The sequence below is a fragment of the Stegostoma tigrinum genome, chromosome 7 (assembly GCF_030684315.1).
Source record: "Stegostoma tigrinum isolate sSteTig4 chromosome 7, sSteTig4.hap1, whole genome shotgun sequence".
In the NCBI taxonomy this organism is placed as follows: Eukaryota; Metazoa; Chordata; class Chondrichthyes; order Orectolobiformes; family Stegostomatidae; genus Stegostoma; species Stegostoma tigrinum.
In genome coordinates, this window is record NC_081360.1 from 94,871,496 (window position 1) to 94,895,512 (window position 24,017).

The 24,017-nt window shown below is 42.0% G+C and overlaps 1 protein-coding gene across 2 annotated transcripts in view; it reads right to left on the bottom strand.

The window, feature by feature from the left end:
* LOC125454249 (contactin-associated protein-like 5) overlaps window positions 1–24,017 on the bottom strand; it is a 974,390-nt gene that overhangs the window by 497,001 nt on the left and 453,372 nt on the right. For both annotated transcript variants that reach the window (XM_059647525.1, XM_048534833.2), the window contains 2 exons: window positions 15,420–15,623; window positions 14,221–14,405 (listed from right to left, as the gene is read on the bottom strand). In XM_059647525.1, the coding sequence (XP_059503508.1) occupies window positions 14,221–14,405; window positions 15,420–15,623 (389 nt within the window). The remainder of the gene's footprint in view (window positions 1–14,220; window positions 14,406–15,419; window positions 15,624–24,017) is intronic.

A 24,017-nucleotide genomic window follows, 5' to 3' on the forward strand; every position in this document is an offset into this window, starting at 1 on the left:
GTTGCTGAAAAAGGTCAGCAGGTTTGGTAGCATCTGTGAAGAAAAAAATCGGAATTAATGTTTCGGATCCAGTGACCCTTCCTCAGAATGGTCTCAGACCTGCTGAACTTTTCCAGCAACTTCTGCCTTTGTTCCTGATTTACAGTATCCGCAGTTCTTTTGGTTCATAATGTTCTGGGGACCTGGGTTTAAATCCTACATTGTGGCTTTTGAATTCATTAAATATCTGGAATTAAGAGTCTAATGATGACCGTGAACCCATTGTCAATTGTTGGAAAACCCAACTAGCTCACTAATATCCTTCAAGGAATGAAACTGCCTTCCTTACCCAGGCAGGCCTATATGTGACTCCAGACACCCAATAATGTGGTTGGCTCTGGGCAGTTAGGGATGGACAATAAAAGCTGGCCTAGCCGGCAATGCCCACATCTTGTGGATGAATAAAAGAAATTCTGACAGTGCTTACGATGTACAAATTGAGCATAAACCCTTAGACTCTATAGTGACAAACAAAACTTGATACTTAGCCACCTCAGAAGACAATTAGACAAAGCCTTGCTGAAAGAGAAATGTCTTAACTTGTCTCTGAAAAGGGGAGTGAGATATTGAGGAGATAAATTTAGGGAGGGAAGGTGAGAGTATATTAGGCAGCAGCCATTTGGATGAGCTCAAAATGATGCAAAATGCAAGGTCAGAAGTTGGTTGGCATAATGCTGGAATGGTCAAGCCAAAAAATAGAGGAACATTAGTGAGGCACATGGCTAGAAACTGCAGCAATATAAAACATTGTGAAGTTTCTCACTGAACACCCAGGTTAATTGAGTCTAACACTGCTGCATTAGTCTGACATTGTGATCTTTCTGACATGTCACTGGGTCAAAATCCTGAAATTTCCTCCCTAATAGCATTGTGGGTCAACCACAGCAGGTGGACTCCAACAGTTCAAGAAGGCAGCTCACCACCATCTTTTCAAGGGCAACTTAGGGGCAGGCAACAAATGCTGGCCGAGCCAGTGACACCCACGTTCCACAAATGAATTAAAAAAATGTCCCAAACAATTGACAATACAATTATATGAAATTGAGAAAGGAGTAGGAGTCATTCACTCCCTCGAGCTGGGACCAGTATTCAATACGATCATGGCTGATCTGATTATGGCTTCTTTCCTGCCTCCCTCCTGAATGCCTTGACGTCTTTTGCCAATCAAAAATCTGCCTAACTTGGCCTGAAGTATCTTCATTGATCTATTACCCATTGTTCTAGACTCTGTCATGAGGGGATCAACCCACTTTGCCTTTTCAGAATCTAATATGTTTCAATAAAGTCTCTTCTCATTCCTCTAAATCCCAATGAGTATAGGTCCAATCCAATTAACCTAGCTTCAGAAGAAAACATTTTTTGTCCCAGGAATCAACAAACTGACCTGTTTCTGAATTGATACCTCTATAAGAACAACTCTTCATTAGTAAGGAGACGGAAACTGTGCACTATTCTTCAGATGTGGTCTCTATAATGCCCTGTATAAATGTAGCAAGTCTTCCTTACTTGAACACTCCGCCCCTTATCTATAAAGTTCAGTGCTCTATTTGTTTTCCTTATTACATGCTTCACCTGCATACTGGCATTTTGCAAGTCAGTCTAAGTCCCGCGATGCGTCTGCACTGAAGGAGTCTGCAGACTCACTCTGTTTATATATCTAATCTCCCTGCCAAAGTGGACACCTTCACATTTTCCCACAATATATTCAATCTACCAAATTCCCATTCCATCCACTTCATCAAAAACACTGCAGGCTCTTTGCAAAGTTTACTTATTGCACAACCATATTTCATTGCTTCTGTTCATTCTCAGTTTTAATTAGGTGTTAATTGAACATATTTTTATTTTGAGGTGGCAGTAACTGTTTTTCCTATGTCAACCTTCTGAATATCTGCCTGTGGAAAGCTTTTTATTTCTCGAATCTTGTACATGTCATGAAGTTTGCTGATTTTGCAAAGTGTATGTTCAGTAACCATGGCTTCAGTCATTTCATCTCTGGATATCATAAAATGCAGGCAGCTTGACATTTCAAAGCACAAGATCCAATGCTTTTTCAATTCTCTTCAGACTTCGCTCCAGAACACAACTGAGAAAATACACTTAACTTTACTTATCAGCACCACGAGCATGGTGCTAAACATTAATTCTGTAGAGACCTGTAACTGGTCAGGTGAAAACAGCAGCTGCTCTGGTTAGAAAACACAACAACATTTAACAAAACACACCAAACTCATCCCCCTTTTCTGATGAAGGGTCTAGGCCCGAAACGTCAGCTTTTGTGCTCCTGAGATGCTGCTTGGCCTGCTGTGTTCATCCAGCTCCACACTTTGTAATCTCGGATGCTCCAGCATCTGCAGTTCCCATTATCTCTGACACCACAATCTCACCGATTTCAGCCTGAAACATTCATACTTTGCAGTTTTTATTGCTGATAGGCACTAACAAATAGATCATTTCCCAAATTGAACCTTTTAAGAAAAAACATCCATGTCAGTCAATGCCTCCTCTTTTTTTTTTGTGTGCAGCCTGCTTTGACTAATGTTGAAAAGAGACATTTTCCAAAACATTTTATTGTACTGTACTGCATATTGTAATATATTGCTAACCAGACAGTCCTGTACTATAATATTGAGGGCTTAAAATTTGACATTCTAGCATTGGTCTGAGATGGGTGCAAGGTGAAATATTACAGAAATCTTTTCAGTAACATTCTAAATTTTTACTAGATGTTGCAGCCTGTTCTCTACCACTGTGTGGTCTCTTTCTAACTGTACGGCAATTTAATGGGATTGTAAATTGAGTGAGCCTTACTTATGGTGTCATGTTAATAGTTTGATAATCAGGAATTAATTAACACCGTAGGTCAGTTTGTTTAAAACAGTAAAACACATTCTAATAGGTTTAAGGTGAGAGGTGAAAGATATGAAACAGACGTAAGTGGCAACTTTTTCAAACAGAGGGTGTTGTGTGTAAGGAATAGGCTGCCAGATGAAGTGGTTATTACAATTACAACATTTAAAAGGCATCGGGATGGGTATATGAAGGGGAAGGGTTTAGATATGGGACAAATGCTGGCAAATGGGACTAGGTTTATTGAGGATATTTGGATGAGAATCTCACCCTGAGAAACCCTCCAACAAAACCTAACAAACCTGACACTTAGATAAAAATGTAAGATTCAGCCTTACAGTGATCATATGATCCCTGTCTATACAACATGCTGAGGACAGCAGAATAATTGCTCAGCAGAGTCACAACATTTTTTCCATACACTCATGCCATACAAAATGCCAGCAAATGACTATCTCCAATAAGAGATAATTTAACTGTTTCCCATTGACATTCAAAGGCTTTACCATCACTGAATCCCTCACTATCAATATCCTAGGTGTTACCATTGGCTAGAAACTGAACTGGATTCACCATGTAAATACTGTGGCTCCAAAAGCAAGTCAGGGTCCAGGAATCCTGCAGCAAGTAATTCACCTCCTGACCCCCACAGAACCTGTCCACCATCTATAAGGCACAAATCAGGAGTCTGATGGAATACTCCCTACTGGGCTGGATGGGTGCAGCTCCAACAAGGCTCAAGAAGCTAGACACCATCCAAGCCGAAGCAACCCACTTGATTGGCACTATGCTCACAAATATCAACTCCTTTGACCACCAATGCACAGGAGCAGTAGCACAAGATGTCATGCAGAACTACACAAAAGATCCTGAGGCAACAATGTCCAAATCACAACCAACTAGCATCTGGAAGAACATGAGCACCTGTGATTGCCTGTTGAGTCCTTGGCATTATATAAATGTGTTGAGGCTCCACAACAAATGAGGTGTGGAAATCCCATCCGATTTCCACCATTAAATTCAGCATTACATTTCACATTGCTTTTGGGCTGTGAGCTCACACAGGCTAGAGGAAATATTAGTCCCCAACACATTTTATAAGTCAGCATGGAGACAACCTGGAAGATAATGTGATTGACTTTACAAGTGGGCATGAACAGATTGAAGGAATACAGTGTGTCAGGGGATGATAGCAATATGAACAAAACAGCAAATTAACCACAGTTACACTACGTTTTTCAACCTTTAGGCTGGAGTGAAGCAATCTCAATCTTATGGAAAAGAGAGACAGGTTGCCAATGCTTTCTGTCCTGCCCTCTAAAAGACCATCAGTTGGTGATTTGATCCCTTAAGCTTGGACTGCCTTTCAATAGGATCTTGGCTGAACCAACACTCTTAACATTTAATTTCCTGTCCTTTCCCTGTAGCTCTTGATTCCCCCACTGATAAAGAATCTATCTACCTCAGCCTTACTTGCACACAAGCACACTGCCCCACAGCTCTCTGTGGCAAGGTGTGTCAAAGACTTACCTCAGTCTTAAATTAGCACCCCTGAATTCAGAAAATTTGGTTTCTGGTCCTAGACTGTCCCATGAGGAGAAACATCTTCTCAGTACTTACCTTGACAACTCCCTTAAGAATTCAATATGTTTCAATGTGATAACATTTCATTTTTTTAAACTCCAATAAGCAGAATCCCAACCCGTTTAGTCTTTGCTCATAAGACAATTCCTGCATACCAGGGATCATTGTAATGAACCTTCTCTGAACTCTAATGAAATAATATCTTTCCTGAGATAAACTGCTCACAGTTGCCTCAATGTGGCCTCAACAGTACCTTGTACCATTGTTAATAAGACCTCCCTACTCTTATGCTCCAACCCCCTTGAAATGAGGGTCAACATTCCATTAGCCTTCCTGATTACCTGCTGCACCTGTGTGCCAGCTTTCTGTGTTTCATGCAATTCCCTTTACCCCACTCAACAGGACAAATGTAAGAATGCCAAATGTTAAATTACCACAATAACTTACATTGCACACGAATAGGATACTGATTTATTGACAGCATAACAACCAGCTGACGCATTGCCAATGAGGAGGCATTACAGGGTGTTAGGCTCCCCAAATGACATGGTAATTTAAAAAAAATACAAGTGATGTTTGAATATATTCCTTTTGCTTGCAGATTATGGATCTCTGCATATCACATCATTTACAGGCAGCATAAACGACCCATCTTATTAGCTCAACTGACATACTTTCAGTTGGTTTTTCCTATAGCTATTTGTGCACTCAGGATTTTTCAGCAAGTGCTACCCAATCACAAAATCATAATTAACAGAAGGTGTTTTGTTAGGGTTAGGTAAGTGTGGACTTGTTGAATACAAGTGTGAGGTGATGCACTTTGGTAGGAGTAACCAGAAGGCAAAGTACTGGGCTAATGGTATGATTCTTGGTGGTGTAGATGAGCAGAGGGATCTCGGTGTCCATGTACACAGATCATTGAAAGTTGCCACCCAGGTTGACAGGGCTGTTAAGAAGGCATACAGTGTTTTAGCTTTTATTAATAGAGGGATCGAGTTCCAGAACCAAGAGGTTATGGTGAAGCTGTACAAAACTCTGGTGCGGCCACACTTGGAGTATTGTGTCCAGTTCTGGTCACCGCATTATAAGAAGGATGTGGAAGCTTTGGAAAAGGTGCAGAGGAGATTTACTAGGATGTTGCCTGGTATGGAGGGAAGGTCTTACAAGGAAAGGCTGAGGGACTTGAGGCTGTTTTCATTAGAGAGAAGCAGGTTGAGAGGTGACTTAATTGAAACATATAAAATAACCAGAGGGTTAGATAGGGTGGATAGGGAGAGCCTTTTTCCTAGGATGGTGACGGCGAGCACGAGGGGGCATAGCTTTAAATTGAGGGGTGAAAGATATAGGACAGATGTCAGAGGTAGTTTCTTTACTCAGAGAGTAGTAAGGGAATGGAACGCTTTGCCTGCAACGGTGGTAGATTCGCCAACTTTAGGCACATTTAAGTGGTTATTGGACAAGCATATGGACGTACATGAAATAGTGTAGGTTAGATGGGCTTGAGATCGGTATGACAGGTCGGCACAACATCGAGGGCCGAAGGGCCTGTACTGTGCTGTAATGTTCTATGTTCTATGTTCTAGATTGTACTCCTCCTGTAATGAACACACATGTTTGAATTGGAGTCCATGGCCACCATACTTGGCATTGCACTCACAAAGAAATTATATGCAATGTTGCACAAGTACATGATAGACAGAATGATTTTTTGAATAAATGGCAGCGTTCTGTTAGTGGAAACTACCAGTATAGTCTAAATGCCAGTACAATGAGGTGAAATCCCTATTAGATGTCCTGGAAACAGAATGGTTCTTCCTTCAGGAGTTGGCCAGATTCTGGTCTTCCTTGGTCTCTAATGAGGAAACAATTGAAATGTTGCAACAGGTTTTAATGCTCCTGAGCTCATGGGATGAACATTAGTATTTGATCACTTCTCACTGGGTAAGAAAATAATCTGAAATGGAAACAGAAATAACTAGGAACACACAGCAGTCATTATATTCTCGCCTTTATACTTTTCATTTTAGATATCCAAGATTCACAGCATTTTACCTTTGTTGTGGTTAAGCTAAAGCTTTATGGCTATGCCCCTTTGGTCAAATAGGATGCAAAAAAACAGTTGGGGAGCATTGAAATCCTTGATATCAGATTCAGACATGATCTCCACTGGGACTGCCTACAGCACCAGAAGTGACCATTGCTTCAACATGACATTGTAGGGACCATAACCAGTCACCTGGTTACTTTTTTCTGAAGAAGGGTCTAGGCCTGAAACGTCAGCCTTCCTGCTCCTCTGATGCTGCTTGGTCAGCTGTGTTCATCCAGCTCTACATCTTGTTATCTGGTTACCTGGCATCTCTTTGAGGTGGAGCTTCCTGCAGAGAGGGGTAAAAGTCCCATCTGTGGCTTATTTAATGGCCAATTGCCTGTTAACTGATAGCAAAGCAGAAGGCAGTCATTCTTTCTGCAAGTGGGCTACAAACCGACTTTGTTAATTTATTTGCTCACAGACTATAGACCACAGCACAGTTGACAGTCAAACATTTTAGAGTGGGTCTAGAGTAAAATGTAGGCCAGATCAGATAAGGATGGCAGATTCCCTTCCCTAATGGCCATTATTGACCCAGCTGCTATTTTACAACAACTAACAGTGCCATTAGGCCAGTTCTTTATTTCAGATTTTTTTTATTGAGTTCAAATTTCACCATCTCCATTGGCCTGGCTTCTGGATAGCTAGTTCATAAGACCATAAGACCATAAGACATAGGAATGGAAGTAAGGCCATTCGGCCCATCGAGACCACTCTGCCATTTAATCATGGCTGATGGGCGTTTCAACTCCACTTCCCTGCACTGTCCCCGTAGCCCTTAATTCCTTGCGAGGTCAAGAAATTATCAATCTCTGCCTTGAAAACATTTAACATCCTGGCCTCCGCTGCACTCCGTGGCAATGAATTCCACAGGCCCACCACTCTCTGGCTGAAGAAATGTCTCCTCATTTCTGTTCTAAATTTACCCCCTCTAATTCTAAGGGTGTGCCCACGGGTCCTAATCTCCCGGCCTAACGGAAACAACCTCCCAGCATCCACCCTTTCTAAGCCATGCATTATCTTGTAAGTTTCTATTAGATCTCCCCTCAACCTTCTAAACTCCAATGAGTACAATCCCAGGATCCTTAGCCGTTCATCATATGCTAAACCTGCCATCCCAGGGATCATTTGTCTGAATCTCCGCTGGTCACGCTCTAGTGCTAGTATGTCCTTCCTGAGGTGTGGGGCCCAAAATTGGACACAGTATTCTAAATGGGGCCTAACTAGAGCTTTATAAAGTCTCAGAAGCATATTGCTGCTTGTATATTCCAACCCTCTTGAGATAATCAACAACATTACATTCGCTTTTTTAATCACAGACTCAACCTGTAAGTTAACCTTCAGAGAATCCTAGACTAGCACTCCAAGATCCCTTTGTACTTTGGCTTTATGAATTTTCTCACCGTTTTGAAAATAGTCCATGCCTGTATTCTTTTTTCCAAAGTGCAAGACCTCGAATTTGCTCACATTGAATTTCATCAACCATTTCCTGGACCGGTCTCCTGAACTGTCTAAACCTTTCTGCAGTCTCTTCACCTCCTCAGTACTACCTGCCTGTCCACGTATCTTCGTATCATTGGCAAACTTCGCCAGAACGCCCCCAGGCCCTTCATCTAGATCATTAATATATAAAGTGAGCAGCTGCGGCCCCAACATTGAACCCTGCGGGACACCACTTGTCATCGGGTGCCATTCCGAAAAAGAGCCTTTTATCCCAACTCTCTGCCTTCTGTCAGACAACCAATCCTCAATCCAAGCCAGTAGCTCACCTCGAACACCATGCGCCCTCACCTTACTCAGCAGCCTCCTGTGAGGCACCTTATCAAAGGCCTTTTGGAAGTTGAGATAGATAGCATCCACTGGGTTTCCCCAGTCTAAACTACTTGTTACCTCTTCAAAGAATTCTAACAGGTTTGTCAGGCACGACCTGCCCTTACTATATCCATGCTGACTTTTTCTAACCCGGCCCTACAATTCCAAGAATTTAGAAATCTCACCCTTAATGATAGATTCTAGAATTTTACCAACAACCGAGGTTAGACTTAACAGCCTATAATTTTCATCTTTTGCCTTGATCCTTTCTTAAACAAGGGGTTTACAACAGCAATTTTCCAATCATCTGGGACTTTCCCTGACTCCAGTGGCTTTTGAAAGATCACAACCAAAGCCTTTGCTATTTTCTCAGCCACCTCCCGCAGAACTCTCGGATGTAGCCTTTGGGGGCAGGAGATTTATCAATTTTTAGACCTTTTAGCTTTACTAGCACTTTCTCTTTTGTAATGCCTACCGTACTCAGCTCTGCCCCCGACTCTCCCCAATTGTTGGGATACTACTCATGTCTTCCACTGTGATGACTGACGCAAAGCACTTATTAAGTGGACAAGCATATGGACGTACATGGAATAGTGTAGGTTAGATGGGCTTCAGATCGGTATGACAGGTTGGCACAACATTGAGGGCTGAAGGGCCTGTACTGTGTTGTAATGCTCTATGTTCAATGTTCTTCAGCTATTTCCTTATCTCCCATCACAAGCCTTCCAGCATCAATTTGGAGCGGCCTAATGTCTACTTTTGTCTCTCGTTTGTTTCTTATGTATTGAAAGAAACTTTTACTATCATTTCTGATATTACTGGCTCACCTACCTTCATATTCGATCCTCTCCTTCCTTATTTTTTCTTTTTGTTATCCTCTGTTTGTTTTCGTAGCCTTCCCAATCTTTTGATTTCCCAGTGCTCTTGGTCATTTTATAGGCTGTCTCTTTTGCTTTGATACATTTCCTGACATCCTTCGTCAGCCCTGGCTGTCTAATTCCGCCACCCACCACCCCCCCCCCGATAATCTTTCTGTTCTTTGGGATGAACCTCTGTACTGTGTCCCCAATTACACCCAGAAATCCCCGCCATTGTTGCTCTCCTGTCTTCAATGATATGATAAGGACACTACTGCCTTTGCTTTCAGTGGAACACAAGCCACAGGTATGTCTGGAGCCATAGAATCCAGCCTTGGATTCATTAGTTCCTGATAGCCTGTAATTAATCTCACAGGTAATTCAGAATAAAGCCCTTTTCCTAGAGAGTACAAAGAGCATGGAATTCTCTCCCACTGAAAAACGTTGAGGTGCATGAGAGAAGTGCAGTTAAAGGGATCTAGCTAAACAAGTCAGCAATAAATGAACAGAACAATATGCTACTAAGGTTAGAGCAGAGGAAAAAGCTTAATGTTGGCTCTAAATAGTTGAGCTGAATGGTATGTTTCGGAGTTGTAAACTCTATTTATTTGAACATAATAACATCATAAATATGGGTTTTGAAATGTATGTATTGCCATAAAAAACAACTCACTTTGCTGAAAGTTTGTATCCGACAGTTATCAGGACATTTGCAAGAATAACAATATGGAGGGGAATGATATTTTACACCTCACAAAAATGGAGTGCCAATGAATCAACTCCGACTAGCAGAGGCATGACCATGGAGAATGGACCAATTAAATGATAACTGACAAGTCAACTTACTGACTCTCAGTGGGTCAGTACTGTCTTTTCATGCAGTATACATTGTTGTTCCCCTTTATGGGCAATCCCTGGGATACAAATGGGTTCCATGCTTTTGTATCAGAGATAATGGGAACTGTAGATACTGGAGAAACCGAGATAACAAAGTGTGGAGCTGGATGAACACAGCAGGCCAAGCAGTATCTTAGGAGCACAAAAGCTGACATTTTGGGCCTGGACCCTTCATCAGGAATTGACCTGCTGTGCTCAGCCAGCTGTATACTTTGTAACCTCCATACTTTTGTAAGTCATTTTGAAAGTTTGGACACAGTGTAAGATGGTACAATATAACCATTTGTAAGTAGGCTTAAAAGTTCACATGTCACATATGACCTAGTCCCATTTGCCAGTATTTGACCCACATCCCTCTAAAACCTGCTTATGCATATTCCTACCCAGATGCCTTTCGAATGTTGTAATAGTACGAGCCACTACCACTTCCTTTGGTAGCTCGTTCTAAACAGGCACCACCCTCTGTGTGAAAATGTTAACCATTAGGTCCCTTTTAAATTTTTCCCTTTCACCTTAAACTGACGCCTTCTAGTTTTGGACATTCCCACCCGAGGAGAAAGACCTTAGGTATTCACCCTATCCATGCCCCCCCATTGATTTTATAAACTTCTATAAGGTCACCCCTCCGCATCCAATGTTCCAGGGGAAAAAACAGCCGCAGCCTAACTAGCCTCTCAAACCCTCCAGCCCTAGCAATATCCTTGCAAATCTTTTTCTGAACCCTTTCATGTTTAACAACATCTCTCCTAGAGAATGGCGACCATAGAGATGGCTTCGGCATTTAAGGATTAAAATGTTCAGGAAATCTTGAACAGGTCATTTTCTCTGGAAAAGAAAAGCTTTCAGTTGGGTCTGATTAATTTTTTTACAATTACACAGGGAGGTGAGAAAGCTGACTGGGACACAATGTTCATTCCTGTGAATGCATGAGCACCAGAGATCACAGTTTTTAAATATTTAGGAGGTTCGGCTTCTTACAAAAGCCCTTGAGCCTTGGAATTTCCCAATGCGTTTTACAGTCAATTAAATATTTTTTGAAGTACAATCTCTGAGGGGAAACACAGCAGTGAATTTTTGTGCCACAAGTTATGACAAACCACAGTTTAAAAATGGCCAGATAGTCTGTCTTCAGGTTTGGGAAGATTTTAGTATTAGAGTATGAGGGATAACATCTGACTGGATGATATGCTAATTATGGTATATACTATCAGAGGAGGTGATATAACATCACATAATGTTACTCTGTATTGTGGCCTCTTGCCAAATTCGAGACACAATAAGGTGTCACTTAAATAAAATCAGTGTTCTTTCGGAGCATAAGTAGACCAAGAATATTACAAACGTTGGTCAAAGATAGGCTTGATTCACTGAGCTGCAATGTCTGTGAGACGATGGATTCTCATGTGATTGGCTCTTGCAAGAGAGATGTCAAACAGACATTTTTCAAAGAATGAGAAACACACCTATGCATTCTGCTGTGACAGAATGCTGGGACCTAGCATGAACCGGGATGGTCAAAGTGACAAGGACATGGAAGCAATGATGGTCAACATCAAAGTGGCAGTCGGGGCCGAGGCCTTGTGAGCAGTGGCCAGGCCTGGTGTGCTCAATGAAGGCTATCGAGGACAGGTGGGTCTTAGCCTCTGATGAAGGGTATAGGCCCGAAACGTCAGCTTTTGTGCTCCTGAGATGCTGCTTGGCCTGCTGTGTTCATCCAGCCTCACATTTTATTACCTTGGAATCTCAAGCATCTGCAGTTCCCATTATCTCGGGTCTTAGTCCAGTGCAGGTGAAAACATGCCCAGCGCTGAAGAGATAGAGAGCCCTCTTGGGGAAAACACAACTTTGAGCATCTGCAGGCCTATGACTTGAGAAAGGACTGTAATATTTGACTTTTTAAGCTTTATTTCTTCATTTTTCTACTTTTACACTAAGAAGACTGACATTCTGGTCTCTCTTATAGGCAGCACTTGGGAAACTTGAAATGGTTCAGAAAAGATTTACAAGAATGTTGCTAAGGATGGAGGGTTTGAGTTATAGGGAGAGGCTGAATAGGCTGAGGCTATTTTCCCTGCAGCGTTGGAGGCTGAGGGATGATCTTATGGAGGCTTATAAAATCATGAGGGGCATGGATAGGGTGAAGAGACAAGGTCTTTTCCCCAGCGTAGGGGAGTTCAAAACGAGAGGGTGTCGGTTTAAGATGAGAGGGGAAGGAATTAACAGAGACCTAAGGGGCATTGTTTTCATGCAGGGAGTGTGTGTATGGAATGAGCTGTTAGATGAAGTGGTGGTACAATTACAACATTTAAAAAGGAATCTGTATGGGCATATGAATAGGAAGAGTTTAGAAGGAAAGGGCCAAAATCTGGCAAATGGGATTGTTTATTGAGGACATTTTTCCAGCATTGACAAGTTGGACTGAAAGGTCTGTTTCCATGCTGTACATCTCTACATGTCTCAGACTGTGGTTCTGAGTTTTTTGAAATTATTCCTTTATTTTTCTACTTCTGTAACTAAGATTTTGCACCTTGCACCTATGATAGTGTTGTGTGCGGTGACATTGTACACTTTTCACTGTACTGCTGTACCCTGCATTTGAATACACATGACAATAGATCTAAATCTAAATCTAAATCTGAATCTAAATCTAAACACCAACAAGACATTATCAATAGACTCTGGCAAGTCAATCTCGTTGTCAATGAAGCCAATTATAGCAGACAGCTCAGGGGGAAACTGATTGGTTTCTACATTGAGAAAGCATTGACCAATCTGACAAAAAGGAGGAAAAAAACAGAAATTGCTGGAAAAAAAAACTCAGCAGGTCTGGCAGCACCTGTGGAGACAAAGCAAAATTACCATTTCGTGTCCACTGACATAAGAACATAAGAATTAGGAGCAGGAGTAGGCCATTTGGCCCTTTGAGCCTGCTCCACCAATCAATAAGATCATGGCTGATCCTTTCGTGCATTCAGATCCACTTACCCCTGTTCTCACCGTATCCATTAATTCCTTTATTGTTCAAAAATAATCTACCTTAGCATAAAAAACATTTTCTGAAGTAGCGTCAATTACTTCACTGGGCAAGGAATTTCATAGATTAACAACCCTCTGAGTGAAGAAGTTCCAAATCAATTCAGTCCTAAATCTGCTCCCTCTAATCTTGAGGCTATTCCCTCTGTTCCTAGCTTCACCTGCCAGTGGGAACATCCTCAATACTTCTGTCTTATCTATTCCCTTCATAATTTTATATGTTTCTATAAGATTCCCCCTTCAATCTTCTGAATTCCAATGAATACAATCACAATCTACTCAGTCTCTCCTCATAAGCCAAACTCATCAACTCTGGAATCACCCGAGTGAACCTCCTCTGCACTCCCTCCAGTGCCAGTACATCCTTACTCAAGTAAGGAGCCCAAAACTGCACTCAGTACTCCAGCTGCGGCCTCACAACCACCTTGTACAGCTGCAACATAACCTGTCTGTTTTTAAACTCAATCCCTTTAGCAATGAAGGACAAAATTCAATTTGCCTTCCTAATTACTTGTTGTACCTGCAGACTAACCTTCTGTGATTCAAAGACAAAGACACCCAGGTCTCTCTGCATAGCAGCAGGCTGCAACTTTTTAACCATTCAAGTAATAATCCCTTTTATTATAACTCCGACCAAAATGTATGACTTCACATTTATTTCATTGTATTCCATCTGCCAGACCTTTGATGCTTCTTGAGAAATGGCACCAGAAATTTTAACTCTGCTTTCTCTCCACAGATGCTGCCAGACCTGCTGAATTTTTCTGGCAAATTCTGTTTTGATTTCTGATTTCTAGCAGCCACAGTTCTTTGCTTTTGTTGATGAAGAATAAAGGTAGGTATCTTCATTAATTAGAAAATAGCAGACTTAATAAGAGCCACAAAGTCCCATGTTTCTCTTTGCCTCTTAAGCCCTAAGCATCTGAACCATAATATGCATGTCCTTACGGCTTTTGTGACATTGTTCTAATGTTCAAGGCTACCATAAGTGTGACACAAATTAAACAATGGAAAGTTCTGAAGGGTGACATTGTTCAATCTTTAGGATAATGTCTTTACCTCATAGTCAATATCCAAGACATCAAACTCCCCATTGGCTTGGAAGTGTTGTGTGTCTGCATCCACAGTAAAATTCACTTGCTTTTTATTACGTTCAATTGCAACATAATGCCAGTGTTGGTCATCAAGGAGACTGCCCAGTATGACAGAAGAATGGCCATTAATTGCTTGAGGTGCTGCGTCACCTAGGATCCAAAATAATAGAATTAACTCACACAGATCAATTGGGAAGTTGGGCAGAGAAATGGCAGATGAAGTTTAATCTGGGCAGGTGTGAGATGGCGCCTGCAAGAGGACAGTAAACAGTGAACCTGGGCAGCATGGTGGCTCAATGGTTAGCATTGCTGCCTCTCAGTGCCAGGGACCCGGGTTCAATTCCACCCTCAGGTGACTGTCTGTGTGGAGTTTGCACATTCTCGCTGTGTCTGCATGCGTTTGCTCTGGTTTCCTCCCACAGCCCAAACATGTACAGGTAGGTGGAATGGCCATGCTAAGTTGTCCATAGTGCCAGGGATGCTTAGGTTAGGTGGGTTAGACATGGGGAAATCAAGGGTAGGGGAATGGGTCTGGGGGATGCTCTTCAGAGGGGTGGTGTAGACTTCCTGGGCCAAATGGTCTGTTTCCAGACTGTAGGGATTCTATGGCATCTGTATGTTGTGCCTGTATGATTTAAATAAATAAAATTTTGCAAGTGTGAGAAAACAAAAACATAATTTGATTTCTTCAGTCATTGAAGTTTATTGGTTCCAGTAAAAAAAAGCTTTAGATTTTCATTTGTTTATCAACAGTATGAAATGATCCCTCTGCTGTCAATCAATGCTGTAGTGTTCAGTTAGCACAGTAGCTGTTTTATTCTAATTTATAGAATGCCTACAGTGTGGAAACAGGCCATTCAGCCTATCGAGTCTACACTGACCCCCTGACGTACATTCCACCCAGACCCACCTCCATGTCACGCTGCATTTCCCATGACTATTCCACCTGGCCTTCACATCTCTGACCACCTAACCTGAATACCTTTGGATATTGGAAGAAATGAGAGCACCCGGCAGAAACAATGCAGACATGGGAGAATGTGAAAACTGCGCACACAGACACTGACAGGGATGGATTTGAACTTGGATCCCCAGCTCTGTGAGGTAGCAGTGCCAACTGCTGTGCCGACCCGACTTTAAAACATAAAGGAACACAATCCGTACCTAAACTGATCTCTAATGAGAGTTTGCCCTTCTTCAGTTCCAGGGTGAGGTAATCTCCTCTTTGTCCCTCTCCATGCAGAACCACTCCATCACTTTGCATTGTCTTGAACTTCAGGGAGATGATATCCTTTACAGTGGTCACACTCTTCTGGTTGAATCTGTACAGCATGGAGCTCTTCCCATCAAAGTCAGCAACATCCGATTCTGTGAAAGCAAACCTGAGCTGTTATCTCTCAGAAATAAGCTGTACATATTTCAGGGCAGTTAATGGAAACCCAGCCTCCCAGTTGTTTTCTGTGTAAAGCTAAATGCCAGAACTATCACAAATGCACACGAGGCGTATGTATGCTACTTGACTAAGAACAAAGATTATGGGAGGAATCAATTTGATATGCTCTCATGGATGTTAGTTAGCTTCACACAGAAAACAAACTCATATCTTACCCTTTCACACTTTTTTATCATAGTGTTGTGAGTAATAAGGATGAGGGCAATGTAAGTGAGGACAAACAGAAGATTTTCACGGTGAGCATAATGAGAATGAGGATAAAAGAAGATAAAAATAAGAATGAAGATAATTGAGGATTTTGACAATGTGGTGACTCACATGTTAATGTTCTGGGGACACGGGTTGTTGAGGGTGAGGACGACTTCGGCTAAGCGGATGAGGATGTCAGTGGAAGGGGGCTGGTCAGGCCTGCAGGACAGGAAGAAGTGGAAGCCATCTGCATGGGGAATGCAGGTGTATAGGGACTGGACATCCATGGTAGAGATGAGGTGTTGGTGATCAGGGAATTGGAAGTTTCGGAGGAGGTGGAGGGCATGGGTCGTGTCACGGATGTACGTAGTGAGTTTCTAGACCAAGGGGGGGAAAATGGAGTTGAGATAGGTGGAGGCAGGTTCTAAGGACATGTTCTGCAGCAGCAGTAATTAATAGATCTGGAACATTATGCTAATTTATGAAATGGCAACTATGAATGGTCATCGATCATTGTAAGAATGTATCTAATTCACTAAGGTTCCTTAGGGAGGGAAATCCGCTACCCTATCTCGTCTTTCCAGTATATGACTCCAGATCCACAACAATATAGTTGTCTCTTAGATGCCCTTGAAATGGCTTGGCAAAATTACTCAGGCTAGGGCCAATTTGGGATGGGCAATAAATAAGGGCCTTGCCAGTGATGTCACATCTCATGAATGAATTAAAAGAAGAATGCAAATGATTATGAAAGGAGAAACTGTGAAAGTAAAGATTGTGAGTGAAGATAGCGAGAGTGAGGATAATATTATACAAATAATCATTTAGGAGTAAGCATTTAGAGATAGCAGATTGCTGCTCTGATGATAATGTTAATGCAAATACTGAATGGGCTGATATTGAGACTACAATGAATTAGTATGTGGATTACAATGAGTACCGATAATATGAGAATGATTCCGGCGTGTGTAAATCACTCATTTACTGATAATAGAATCACATGTACCACATTGTGGATAAGGAGTGTTGATAATTGGAGTGTGAATAGTTAAAGTCCTGATGCATGTTTTTCTTTCATAAGAAATGGGTAATTCACAGATATGCTCTGCAGCCTTGCAGAGTGCTGGATTCTTAGCTGGTTTTCTAGTTTTTGCTTTTCTCTGGTGCATTTGCTGTTTCCCATAACATTAGCACCCGTGTTTGTGTTTTTTGGCAGTCCTTGCTCCCTCGTGGGTGTGTTCTTTGGGGACTGTACTCCTGGTGAATATCTGTTATTAATATTACTGTTGAGAATTTTAAGAAGGTAGCTCAGAGCTTTTAAAACGCTGTGGAAACTTGATTGTTTGCCAACACAGGGTGATAGTCAGCTCCTTGAAGGACAATAGACATTGATGAATAATTGAACACTTCTCCTAATTGCACAGAATGGCAAATTCTGGCAGAACTGAAGACTGAAGAACCATCAGGACATTACGTCCATGCAAGGGGATTACTAGGGGTCATGAGTTCAAAGTGAGAGGAGGAAAGTTTATTGGTGATATGTGTGGAAAGGTCTTCACGCAGAGGGTGGTGGGTGCCTGGAACGCATTGCCAGCGGAGGTGGTAGACACAGACACGTTAGTGTCTCTTAAAATCTATCAGGGCAGGTACATGGATGGGCATGGAGCAGAGGGATACAGACCCTTAGAAAATAGGTGACAGGTTTAGACAGAGGATCTTGATTGCCACAGGCTCGGAGGGCCGAAGGGCCTGATCCTGTGCTGTAATTTTCTTTGTTCTTTGTTCAAAATAGAAATTGCTGGAGAAACTCAACAGATCTGGCAGCATCTGTGGAAAGAAAGCAGAACTGATGATTTGAGTTCAGTGACTCATCAGCAGAACTGATAAAGAGTCACTGCACTTAAAATTCAACTCTGATTTCTTGATTTGATTTGATTTTGATTTTATTGTCACATATTCTCAAACACAAAAGTACAGGAGTGCGGTGAAAAGTGTATACTGTCACCATAAAGACATCATTTTAGGTACAAGTACCTAGGTAGAGAATCTTAAGAACAAGGTAGAAGGGAAGAATAAAGTTAAAATTTAAAAGTTATAAGGCTAGTGTGAAACACACAAAATAAGATTATAAGTTACATGTCGGAGACCTTCTTAGTTTTGAGTAGAAATAAAGCTGAAAGCTCAAAAATTACAGTGCTTAGCCACGTGGGGACTGCACTTCAAGGACACCCACAGATGCTGCCAGACCTGCTGAGTTTCTTCACCAAACTCCGTTTCTGTTTCAGATCTTTAGAATTCACAGATCATTGCTTTTCACACAGGCAAAGCTGATTGATTAAGCAAATCTCTTTGGTTGTCTGCAATTTAGGGGGATTTGGTTCTGGCTCACAAATAGCTTTCTCAACTCTGAATCAGCAGACTGTGAGTTCAAGTCTTGTTTGAGGAAATTTGCATGTCCAATTCTAGTCTGATGGGGATGGCACAGAGAGAGCTAGGAAGGTAAGTGGCAAGGATGTCTCAAAATCTCTGCGGAGGGATGTAGACAGGCTAAGAGAGTGGGTAAAAAAATACTTGGCTAGTGGGATATAATGTGGGAAAATGTGATTTTACACATGTTGGCAGCAAGAAGAGAGGAGTTGCATATTATTTAAATGGGGAAAGACTGCGGAAAGCTACAGCACAGAGGAATTTGGGAGTTCTCATGCATAAATCGCAGAAAACTAGCATATAAGCTCAGCAGGAAGTAGGGATGACAAATAGAATGTTGGCTTCTATTTCAAAGGGAACGGAGCATTAATATAGAGAAGTCTTACCAAGTCTATACAGGCACCAGTTGAATAGCTTTGGCCTCTTATCGAAAGAAAAATATACTGTCATTGGAGGCATTCCAAGGAAGGGTCATTGGGCTAAATTAGGGACTGTCTTACAAGGAGGTTGAGTAGGTTGAATGTGTCCTCACTGGTGTTCACCAAAGATCCTCAGACAGTGTCTTTCAAAACTATGACCACTTCCATCGAGAAGGACAAGGACAGCAGACATATAGGAACACCACCACCTGTAAGATCCCTTCCAAGTCACTCACCATCCTTACTTTGAAATAATCACTGTTCCTTCACTGTCACTGGGTTAAAATCCTGGTAATCCCTCCCCGAGGACATTGTGGGCCTAACTACAGTATGTGGTCTGTAGCAGTTCAAGAAGGCAGTTCACCACCACCTTCTCAAGGGCAACTTGTGTCGGGCTATAAATGCTGGCCAGCCAGCAACACCCACATCCCACAAATGAATAAGACAAAACAAAGTTGCTCTCTGTTGTCCAAGCTCTGGCATCTCCAATCATCATTTACCTGTATGTCTCAGAGTATTTCCAGTTGCAGTTTGCTGCACCGAGTTCTTTGCTGTTTATACATTTAGCATCCGTGCTTCAGAGAGCAACACAAAAAGCCAGAGGAGATGTGGTGATTCAGAAAATACTTGGTGGAAGTCATGCTAAACTCAGATGTAATAAGCTTAGGCTTGGAGCAGGATGGGAAGAGTTCACAGCTTTGGCAACATGGGAAAAAGTGGCCTGCACTCTGGGTGTAAAATGAATCTTCAGTCTTGGTCTCAGTTTGACATGCGCTGATTGTGAATAAGAAACAAACACTGGAAAGCTGTGAAGAGGCAGTATAACTTGGAAGAAAATAAATTGCTTCTGAACAGTAGTGTCACAGCTAGAGGGAATGAAGAGAAATCCCAAGTAAACTGTATTCTCTATTTTGGGTATAAATTCTGTTTTTTTTTTAAATGGGCAGCAATGCTGGAATCGGAAGATGACTAAAGCTGACCACGTGATCATATTTACAGCAGCTTGCGAACCCAACCGCCCAACTGCTGAATTGCGTAGGTATTGTCACTACAGCTGACATAAAAGGGTAACAGCTGTCTCTAAAGCCATCTCGAAACAAAAGAAAATCCCCAAGAAACAAATGCAGAAAATGTTGGACAAACTCCGCAGGTCTGACTTGTTTCTCCAGCATTTTCTGTGCTCATTTCATAATGATAGCATCTGCAGTATTTTGGCTTTTATTTGAGCAGAGTACTTCAAGATCCATTATGCTAAAATGAACGCAACATTTTTATAATTGCTGTCTCTCAATGCAACCTTGATGGGGAAGGCACTACTTCACTGTCAGTTCAATGACATTCCAGTTAGCCTGCAGAAACGGGCCTTCAGCACCCGAGTGCCCATCCTTGTCACGTGACTGAAATTGGAACATTTTGCAGGAGGTTCACTAGATTGATCCCAGAGATGAGGGGTTTGTCATATGAAGAGAAATTGAACAGTTTAGGCGACACTCTCTGGAATTTAGAAAAATGAGGGGAGATCAAATTGAGGTATTTAAGATAAGAAAAGGAAATAAAATAAACGTGCAGTGGATGCTCCCTCTTGTGGGGCATTTGAGGATAAATGGTCATAGTCTTAGAATAAGTGGTAGCAAACTTAAAACAGAGTTGAGGAGAAATGACTTCTCCCAAAGATTTGTGAATCTGTGGAAGTCACTACTCCAAAGCGTGGTGGACGCCAGGACGCGAGTAAATATAAGAAGGAGTTAGACAGGTTTTTGAGTGGTAATAGGTTGTAAGGTTATGGGGAGAAGGCAGGAAATTGGGGGTGAGGAGCACATCAGCCATGACCGAACGGCAGAGCACACTTTGGCAGGCTGAATGGCTTAATTCTGCCCCTATATCTTATGAATTGTTGAACTGGGATCCTAAGTCAGTTGCTGTTTGACCTTCAGAGAGAGAGTAGGACAACAGGCTGGACTGGCAGTCTGTCTTAAAAACACCATCTCAGTCTTCAAGTTACGAGCTCAAAAGATAGAACATAGAACATTACAGCACAGTACAGGCCATTCGGCCCTCGATGTTGTGCCGACCTGTCATACCGATTTCAAGCCCATCTAACCTACACTATTCCATGTGCGTCCATATGCTTATCCAATGACGACTTAAATGTACCTAAAGTTGGCGAATCTACTACCGTTGCAGGCAAAGCGTTCCATTCCCTTACTACTCTCTGAGTAAAGAAACTACCTCTGACATCTGTCCTATATCTTTCACCCCTCAATTTAAAGCTATGCCCCCTCGTGCTCGCTGTCACCATCCTAGGAAAAAGACTCTCCCTATCCACCCTATCTAACCCTCTGATTATTTTATATGTTTCAATTAAGTCACCTCTCAACCTTCTTCTCTCAAATGAAAACAGCCTCAAGTCCCTCAGCCTTTCCTCGTAAGACCTTCCCTCCATACCAGGCAACATCCTAGTAAATCTCCTCTGCACCCTTTCCAAAGCTTCCACATCCTTCTTATAATGCGGTGACCAGAACTGTACACAATACTCCAAGTGCGGCCGCACCAGAGTTTTGTACAGCTTCACCATAACCTCTTGGTTCCAGAACTCGATCCCTCTATTAATAAAAGCTAAAACACTGTATGCCTTCTTAACCGCCCTGTCAACCTGGGTGGCAACTTTCAAGGATCTGTGTACATGGACACAGAGATCTCTCTGCTCATCTACACTACTAAGAATCTTACCATTAGCCCTGTACTTTGCCTTCTGGTTACTCCTACCAAAGTGCATCACCTCACACTTGTCTGCATTAAACTCCATTTGCCACCTCTCTGCCCAGCTCTGCAGCTTATCTATGTCTCTCTGCAACCTACAGCATCTTTCGTCACTATCCACAACTCCACCGACCTTAGTGTCGTCTGCAAATTTACTAACCCATCCTTCTACGCCCTCATCCAGGTCATTTATAAAAATGACAAACAGCAATGGACCCAACACCGACCCTTGCGGTACACCACTAGTAACTGGTCTCCAGGATGAACATTTCCCATCAACTACCACCCTCTGTCTTCTTTCAGCAAGCCAATTTCCGATCCAAACTGCTATATCTCCCACAATTCCATTCCTCCACATTTTGTACAATAGCCTATTGTTGGGAACCTTATCGAAAGCCTTGCTGAAATCCACATACACCACATCAACCGGTTTACTCCCATCTACCTGTTTGGTCACCTTCTCAAAGAACTCAATAAGGTTTGTGAGGCACGAACGTCCCTTCACAAAACCATGCTGACTATCCCTAATCAATTTATTCTTTTCTAGATGATTATAAATCCTATCTCTTATAACCCTTTCCAACACTTTACCAATAACTGAGGTAAGGCTCACTGGTCTATAATTACCAGGGTTGACTCTACTCCCCTTCTACACTTTGTGTCTACACTTTGCCCACAAGAAATAAATTTCTGGGCCCAGCTCAATAAGGAAGCTATTATTGGGCAGTGACTTCCAGGGCATTTTCAATCATGTGGATTGATTGTCAGGACTGAGATTCAGTTCTGAAGGAGGGTCACTGGACTTGAAACACTCTGTTTTCTCTCCACAGACGCTGCTAAACCTGCTGAGTTTCTCCTGCAAAATCTGTTTTTGTTTGTTTCAGATCTCCAGAACCCATTGTTCTTTGATTCTTTTTTAGTATATCTGGATTTATTTAAAACTGTAATTTATAAGTTATTACCTGCCCTGGCCAATCTTTCCTGATTCTTATTGCCTGTTGTGTGGGTGTGTAGTTGAGCAGCTCCCTCACATTTTGAGTGTGTTTGTTAATAAATGGTACCTCCAAATTCATCTTAAAAGTTTTTTGTTGTGGGTTTATTTCAAAAACTGGAAGCAGAGTTTTGGGGCCACTACACCCTTTCACTCACCTTGGTAAGGGACAGGAGCTACAGAAATGCGGCAAGGGATAAATCAAACAATATCTCACTGCCTTGGGCATAACAGGGAAAAAGCAATCATAATTTAAATTCACAACTATTCCTCTTGGATCGTGACTGTGACCTTTCTGGTGTGGTTGAACCATAGCCAAACAAGGAAATGCTATGTGACTGGAATTGCTAAAATTGAGAAATGTCACCTATTATGGACTAAGGTTGTAGAAAAATAGGCCATTCAGCCCATCACGTTCTGTGTATCTTTTATCAAAGTGCGATTTAATTATCTGTCTTCGAGGGGCTATTCCCTATATCCTTTTCTTTAATTTGTCCATCAAAGGCTTCCATTTAGCTAATTTCCATTTCAGTATCAGATAAAGTCATGATATTCCCCTTACCTCACTGTAGGGCTGGTCTCTCATGATCAAGAATCAACCAGTGGTGGTGGTTTAACTTGAGTGTCAGCAAACCTCAGGTCAGTGCACAGGTTGAGAGGGAGAACCCTTAGCCATAATCTCAACCGGCAGCGGGAATTGAATCCATGCTTCTAGCATCGTGCTGCATTTTCTATTGATTCATGGGATGAGGGTGTTGCGGGCTAGGCCAGCATTTATTATCCATCCCTAATTGCCCAGAGGCCAATTAAGAATCAACCACATTGTTTGGAGTCTGAAGTCACATGTCGGCCAGACCAGGTAAGGACAGCAGCTTCCTTCTCTAAAGGACATTAGTGAACCAAAACATGGACAATGTATTTGCAGTCATCATTCGACTCTCAATTCCAGATTTTCTTTTACTGGTGCAATGTGAATCCGGGTCCCCAGAACATTACCTGGTTCTCTGGATTGACAGTCTAGTGATAATACCACAAGGGTATCACCTCTCCCTGCAAATAAGCCAACCAGCCAGCTGAGCTAACCAACCATCGGGTCATGGAGTCCAAATCCTTTTTGTTTGCACTTTGATTTCAAGACCAAAATATTATGCGACAAGAAAAACCTTCCTCACATCACTTCTGCTTAATCTTCTAATCATCTTAAATCTGCACCTTCTGGCTATTAATACTTCAGCCTTTGGAAACTGTTTATCTTTATTTACTATGTATTAAACTTGAATGATTTTAAGAACTTCACACAAATCTCTTCTTGGTCCTCTCAGTTCTGAGAAGAATAATTATAGCTTCTCCAATCTATTTACGTGGCTGTAATCCCTCATCCTTGAAACCGTTCTAGTAAATCTCTCCTGCAAACCCTCCAGAGGCTTGCTCTCCTTCCTGAAGTTTAATGCCCACAATATTCCCGGCATAAGCCAAATTCAAGTAGGCTCAGTACAACTTTCTGGCCTTCACGCTCAATTCCT